General features: G+C 35.3%; 1 protein-coding gene across 5 annotated transcripts; it reads right to left on the bottom strand.

Annotated features, from left to right (window-relative positions):
• Window positions 1-275: 275 nt before the first annotated feature.
• LOC120070159 (RNA-dependent RNA polymerase 1-like) lies at window positions 276-6,861 on the bottom strand. 5 transcript variants are annotated; one of them, XM_039022009.2, is made up of 5 exons: window positions 6,753-6,861; window positions 5,034-5,586; window positions 2,036-3,921; window positions 1,436-1,586; window positions 276-1,343 (listed from the first exon to the last, which is right to left on the bottom strand). In XM_039022009.2, the coding sequence occupies exons 2-5, from the start codon at window positions 5,547-5,549 to the stop codon at window positions 549-551; spliced, it is 3,348 nt and encodes a 1,115-aa protein (XP_038877937.1). In that variant the 5' UTR covers window positions 5,550-5,586; window positions 6,753-6,861; the 3' UTR covers window positions 276-548. The 5 variants fall into 5 exon arrangements, with proteins under 5 accessions (XP_038877937.1, XP_038877936.1, XP_038877934.1 ...); XM_039022008.2 differs by having other exon boundaries at window positions 5,662-6,791; XM_039022006.2 differs by having other exon boundaries at window positions 6,620-6,769.
• Window positions 6,862-7,575: the final 714 nt, after the last annotated feature.

The raw sequence follows: 7,575 nt of genomic DNA, 5'->3' as shown, positions 1-7,575 counted from the left end.
AGTAGATATCTAGTATGCAGTTGATAGTCAAAGTTGCATAATCAATACCTGGGCTTAGATTTTATTAACTGTGGTATCCTTAGTGTGGAAATTATCCAGGTCAAACCTACATGCACTTTTTCCAATCTCATAGGATAACCAAATTTGTTGTATATACTAGTACAATCAAATGTAGAAAAAAGAAATTCAATGTTAAGTCATTTGATGCTCCATAAAGTTAATGAAATAAAAGATTAGATAAAAGGTTCACAAATAGGCTAGATGACTAAAAGTGATTAGTAAAAAATAACCAGCCCTGTGCCACTATTATACCAAGGTTGATTGTTGTTCAACACTCATATGTCGCTGTACATTCCTTGGAGAAACCAAAGGAATGGATTTCTCCAATTCATATATATATAGCTTCTGATAACACTGAGTCCTAAAATTACTGAAACATGGACAAGAAAAAGGCAGCTAAATTTCTAGATTTGTACTCAAACTTCAGAACTCATAATTAGATGAACCAAATCGGATGGCGCCCCCTGTGTACTTTTTTAGACGTTTTATCAATAGCGAGCTCTAGAATTAGTTTTGCGGTTCTTGATACGGATGAGTTTATCATAAATACACCATGGGAAGCTAAGAAAATGGCCATGATTCTTTCTGCCATCAGACCAACCCCAGTAGGTGTGATGATATGTAACAAAATACCATGCTGAAGCTCTTGCATACACATTAGTATCATGTCCATAATGTAAGTCAGCATTCTCATTGAACCAGCCCCTCGCCTCCTTTCGCAGCGACTTAACAGCCATGGTGATCGATTCCGCTTCATTTTTCTTGGTAAAAGATAGTGATGATGTCAAACTACCGCCACTGATCAGTTCAGCCTCGGTTTTGATCTTATAATAGTGCATCAAATTTCCCAACCTCATGTCATAGTTGTTCTTGTGATAAATCGCATCGTCGAGATACTCTTCGAAACCTTCAACTTCCATGTCAGGGTCATAAGCTTCCCGAGCCACATCCGGAGTATAGGCAAAGGACCTGATATTCTTAATGTTTGGACCAATGTTATCCAACATTCTGAATAGTTTTCCCAATACGTTCTTTGACTCGTATGTTACTTTGTCAGCTTTATCCATGAAATCAGGATATTCTTGTACTCTTAGATTAGCAGGTATTAAAGCAGGGATACCAGTTTTTGGAAAGTCTACCGCAATTGAGAATAGTTTTGCAAGCTCTATACAAGGATTGCTCATTGCTTTCTCTGGCTCCTTATCTGCAAATGCTGTATGAGCATTGGCAATGATTCCTAAACTGTCATTGACCATATAATTTGCAAAATACTCCTGAACTTCCTGCATCACAACAACATTTATACCATATCAAAACTTTTTCCTCCAAAATACTTGTTGACAACAACAATCCAAAGTTCACTTGTAAAACACACCTCCATTGTGACATCATGATCTAGTAATTTGCTAGGTACAGGGGTATAATCCATTGGTTCAACTTGTAGAGGTGGAATCAAGTCAGGGTCCCAGCACACAAAGTATATATCGCCATCTAAATCGCTTCCAGAGCATTCATTTGGATGAGGCCTTACATAGAAAGAAAAGTGTTATGGCATAAAACAACCAACAAGCAAACAATCAAACAAGATAAGTGTTATGACAAAAATAGTCAATAGGCAAAGAATCAAATAAGAAAACAACACGGTTTTACGTGGTTGACTAATGGTGTATTAGCTACCTGAAGAGACAAGAAGAATATTAACTTGAGGAGGAATAGAGTACAAAATACATAGAATAAATATAGGTAAGGATTAGAGGATTTATATATGGCATCCTCCTTAAACAGATTCAAGACATGTCAAACAAAAAGTTTCTAAGATCAGCAAAATTCCTAGCAGATATGACATTAGAGGTGCTTAGCCCACACGGTCAAGAATTCATGAAGTCAAGTATAAACATCTATCTAATGCTGAAAAGGAGAAATATATTTCATTGAACCGGAGATGAAAATTTTGATGTTAAACTAGATCATTTACCTTGATCCTTTTTGTGGAAAAACCACACAATCTACCATGTGATGCAGAGCTGGTACATCCACGGCTGTTAAAACGCGCACATCACCTGGGTGCAAGCAGGGGTTTTTCGCCACTACTACTGTTCCGGTTACAATGAAATGCCGGTTTGATTTTCTTCTCTTAAAGATTATGTGATCATCACGCAGCTGTTGGTGTGCAGAACACTGCACAAATACCTCTCCATATTCCAAATTTCTTGTTTCATCGAGACATCCCAACATTGCTCGTCCATTTGGAATGAAGATCCTTGATTTCCTCCGCAATTCCAACAACTTTGATTCTCTGAATGTGTGCAACATCATCCATAAGAAAGGCTCAGAATCAGGTCTGTAACCACACAACATCATTTCCTTAAGAATCTTGGTATTCTCTCCTGGAGACATTAGCTCAAGGGCACGCTGAGCTTTCATTGGATCACTAAAAATGGTGTCCAATTCATCAATCAATTCCCTTTGTTTACTCTCAAACACGTGATCCTGAACACCAAGTGTAGACAAAAGAGTAATCAACTGACGATTTAGAAAACAAGGATGATATTTACTCCATGATAAAACATCGAGCTTCGTGTCTGTCGATTCATACTTGAGCATGCTGTTCCTGAGCGATAATTTTACTGATGAGGTAGGATCAACAGAAATAACACCTTTAAAACCAGCATAACGAATCTGAAAAGCAGATGGCATATGCCTGATCCCACATTTTTTAGCAACTTTTTTAGCAAAACTAACTGATATTTTCCCAATCCCATCAGAGAAGACATAATTGACACCACCACCTGATTCAACTTCGATATCGGGAATAAGGTTAACTTCACGTCTACTCACACTTAAAGTTTCCGTGGATGAACCAAAGGATTGGCCTAGTCTAGCAGCATACTTGGCTACATTTCGTATACAATGAAAATCTCCCATCCATCTCCTTATTCTAGCTGCAGTAAGTCCATCCCTTGGAGCAAACATCCATGCAGCATTTTCCCGTAATTGGCTAGATGAATAAGCTAGAAACTCGAACTTCTTATCACCAATTGTAATGCCATCTCTTAGAACTGAAAGGATCCGTTTAAAGATTTTCGTCTTTCCGTCCTCCAAAGAAGAGGATGCTCGTGGAGACAACTCAGTTGAATACATTTTATCCAATTCCTCGTCGACAAATGAAACACGCAAAAAGTTGTCAAGGTAGTCAGGGTAACGGCGTAATACGCGATTTGAAACATTAACCTCCGGACCACAAAAGTAAACTTTGCAAGGTGTCACTTGAACCCTGTGTACATAGACTAACCCTTCACTTAAGGACAAAATAGGTGGCTGGGGGGGATTCTTTGATTTGAAGTACTTTCTGTACTCCTCATCTAACCATTTTGATGGGTTATAGCAACACTCTTTCAAGTGAAGAAGTTTCTTCAAAGCATGATCTATGAAGGCAATATTGTATATCCGAGGATCTACCATCTGATAGAAATTAATATCAAGAGCTGGGCCTGGAAGGCAACCTTGTTGTACCAACAAATTTATCTTAAACAAAATTGCATAAGGCAAGTTGATAGTTAGAGGAGGTCTAACTACAGGTACCAAGTTTACATTGGAGGAATAAGTAGAACCACTGACCAATGAAAATTTACCGTTGAATTCTTTGAAGTAAGCAAATTTATCATGAAAATTAGGGAGCTGGCGACCGTAAGGAATCTCCAAGCATATAGCTGCAGATTGTCCAATGCAGCATGATGGAGTGAAATCAGTTGCTCGAAACCATTGGGTGTCAACTTCCATGGAAAAGTTTAAGAAAGGGTCACCAATAATGTGTCCCAAAGATATTGCATCTCTCTCATAAATCCGTGGAGCACCAAATAACTAATAATACAAACATGTTAAAGTTTGAATTATACACGATATAAAATTTACACGGGCAAATAATCTAAGCTATTCTCATATTCTTTGCTATAAAACTTTGACTTGCTTATCTCAACATCAAAATGAAGACAGCATAATTTGTTTTTAAAAAATATATGTTCACTTGCATGGATTACCTGTCCTCATAATCTTATCCTGAAGTACAGAAATATAGAAAAGTGCTGAGCTCAATTCTGTATATATTTAGGGGATATTTGACCCACAGCTTCATAAGTTGATGTTAAACAGCTCAACTTCAATAGTAAACACTATTAAAGTTTGCACATTTATCGAGGAACTTCATCTTACAACTCTACATTGTAAATTCAGACTTCCTAACTCCAACATACTATTGCAAACTTCATAACTCAACTCGGTGCCCCAAACATCCCCTTAGCTTGTAAAAAATTCATATCTAGATACCTCTTTTAGCTCCGTTCAAAGAAAGCATATCCTGTCAGATTGAAATTACTAAAGAAAATTAAACTTATGGGGCTCAAAATCTGATTAGACACAGATCCTACACATAGTTTTCAAGCTATCAAGTTGGAGCAAAAATGGATGATAAAATTAAACAACTAAGGCCAGGTTAAAGAAGCACTTTCTTAATAAAATTATAGCTTCCATGACCCAATGGAAGCACTAGATTTTATCTACAGCCAACTTCCATTATCCCTTTCACCATCTTTTGAGAAAAATCTCAACCGTTTCTCTTTTCTTTTTTGCATTGAAGGTATCAATAAATTCACTTAATTCTTTTGTCCCAAAAAGTGTTCAGTCTATATATATACTCTCTCAGCAACTAAGGTATGTTTAATGAATTTGGTGGTGTACTAGATTCCACTTTCCAGTTATCCTTTTATAGCCACCCACTATCCTGTATGGAAATCAAGTCTATGAAAATGCGTATGAGTCAACCAATGAATCCCTCTAATTAGAGAATAATACAGCCATTACATAAGTGAAATTTTTTGGTAAATGTGCTTGGATAAATCCATGATATTTCCCAATGGTGCAGAGAAAAGAAACCAGTACACCAATGACATAACAATGTTCAAAGTTAATGGATGAACCTGAATCAGAAGATAATCTACAGATTGGCCTTGTGGCTTGTGTAGCTCAACCTGCCAAATGTTCTCGTAGCGCAGTACGAGCATGTAGTCAACATGAGGATAGGATATGAAGAAATAAAGTTTACGCTGCTCAAACCCAAAATCCACAGAAACATTTGACTCTGTCCATAACATGGAAAAACTCTCCTTTGATATCTGACAGCCAAGATGGAGTCTTAGACCTTTGAAGTTGTATTCAAATACTGGTGGATCTGGTAGAATATCATGTTTCCACTCCCTTGCCTTCAGATAAGAAGTACCATAGAAAAGGCCTTCAGTAGCCTTAGATATAATTGACTTAGCACCTTCTTCATCAGTAAACTGGATGATAGCATACATTCGTCTTCCTCTTCCCTTCGAACGTTTTGTATTTATGGCATCAATAGTTCCTTTGCCTGTAAATCTCTCTACAAACGTCTTAACTGATTCTTGTAATACACCAGAAGGGAATCCAAAAAGCTGAATTGTTTTACCCATTCAATCCAAAGAGAATCAACTCCAAACTTCTTTTTTCCTGTCATACCAAACAAATTGATTATAATGCGTATCATTGAGTCTAAAAATAAGCAACATGGGTATAGTTACTGACATAATGTATGCACCCTTGATTAAGAGGCCAGAGGTTCAAATCCCCCACCCCACATCTTGTTGAACTCAAAAAATCAAGCCTCAAGATAAAGAAGTCAGTAAATAGTTTAAAAGAACGACTCTAACAATCCAATGAGAAGATAAATATTTAGTCCTTTCTCCAAAGGTTTATACTACTCCATTCCAAATGCAAACACATTATCATCTTGATCAAATTGAAAATGTTGACACATTCAAGATATAGAGGATCAACCAGTTGTCAATTCAAAAAGAAAGCTATATCACATTATACTCATTTGGAGAAGAGCACGAATGCACAATAATGCTAACTTATATATGACCAAGAAAATGTGTGGGAACATCAGTGTAAGAGTTTTTAAGAAACACATTTTCAAGCTCAATTCCAATCCTATCCTAAGTGAAGAAAAACTGGGAATAAATGTAAAAAAAAGATCAGGTTTCTTCAAAGACAAAAATGGCTTCAACAACTCAAGAAACTAAAAAGAAGAGTTTCTTCAAAGGTGTTGCCTGCTGTACAAGAATAGTGCTCTGCTCATCACTCACTTCCATTTTCCTCAGGTGTTCCTCTTGAACACATTACAGCCAAACAAACTCTGTTCCTTCCCCCATCATAAACACAAGATTTTAATCAAATAGAAGATCACCCACAAAGCGAAAACTAAAATTTGAAGAGAAGAAACAACCCCAGATCATAAACAACCCCTGAAACAGTAAGAACCTACAGAGATACAAGAAGGGCATATATTGCTACATCCACAGACAGAACAGGGGAACGATAAAACAAGAAAAAAAACAAGATCAGAAAACAACCCAGATGAAGAAACACAAAGACAAAGAAGATTAGCTTTATATTAACCCCCAAAAAAAAAAAAGAAAAAAAGAAACACTTCAACAATCCATCTATTATCAACAATGGGGGGAAAAGTTAGGGTGAATACCAAGTAGATTGATTCATAAAAAAGAGGAAGAAGAAGCAGTACACAACACTATACTGCAAAATAGCAGTGGGGAAACCCAAAAACGAAAATGGAGAATGAAGGGAAATGATTCCACAATTGGGCGGGCCTTTACCTTAAGAATAAAGGAAGACTTTCATTAACCAAGTCTTTCTTTTTGTGCCTCCATGACACTGAACCTTCTTTAACTGTTTTTATTTAACAATTAATTAAATTAAATATTCTCTAAGGAATGTAATCTTTCTTTTTTATTATTTGTCTTATAGTTTTGGGGGAAAAATTAAATTATTGAATGAGCCGCCAAGGGAAAAATTATAAAAAAGTATTTGACAAAAATTTCAAATTAATAAATACAAAATTTACAATATTATATCTATATTATATTTATATATTTGTACATTTTGTTGCTTTTCATTTTTCTATTTCGATTTTTTAATCATATCATGAAAATAGCGAATTCATCTTTTATATCGATACCCAAAAATATAGAAATATTGGCATGTCTACAAAAATTTATTATCATAGTATTGATAACTATTTGACAAAGATTTGACGATCTATCTATTTTTCAATGGATACAAATTTTGAAATATTTATGTTAATTTAAGTGTATAAAACTATATGTGTGACATGTTGAATAGTTTTTCTAATGTCAAATCATATAGAATGACCTTAAGCTTCAACTATGCTTATCATTTTGAAAAGTTTAATTTTTATCTTTAAACTCTAAAATTTGTTTCGAAAAATACCTTTCGAGCATTATTTTTTTTTAGGTTAAAATAAGATGCAAGCGGATGCGATAACTAAGAAGTGAAAAAATTGGAGGATACATGTGACATTATTTAATAGTAAATAAAAAATTCATTACAATTTTAACGATATCTTTTTATAATGAAATGAATGGTTAGAATATTCTTAATATTTCATATAATTCTAAA

Source organism: Benincasa hispida, unplaced genomic scaffold (assembly GCF_027475165.1).
Source record: "Benincasa hispida cultivar pf3 unplaced genomic scaffold, pf3_genome.v1.1 HicScf808, whole genome shotgun sequence".
Lineage (NCBI taxonomy): Eukaryota > Viridiplantae > Streptophyta > Magnoliopsida > Cucurbitales > Cucurbitaceae > Benincasa > Benincasa hispida.
The sequence above is the reverse complement of the archived record's forward strand: the minus strand, read 5'-3'. Positions and strand labels throughout refer to the sequence as shown.

Bases quoted from the DNA above. Each gene is read 5' to 3' on its own strand.
- LOC120070159 (XM_039022009.2), bottom strand. From the start codon at position 5,549: ATGGGTAAAACAATTCAGCTTTTTGGATTCCCTTCTGGTGTATTACAA. The intron at 1,587-2,035 runs GTAAATGATCTA...TTTCTATGTAAG, and splicing joins TTTCCACAAAAAGGATCAAG to GCCTCATCCAAATGAATGCT. The intron at 1,344-1,435 runs GTGTGTTTTACA...GTTGTGATGCAG, and splicing joins ATCATGATGTCACAATGGAG to GAAGTTCAGGAGTATTTTGC.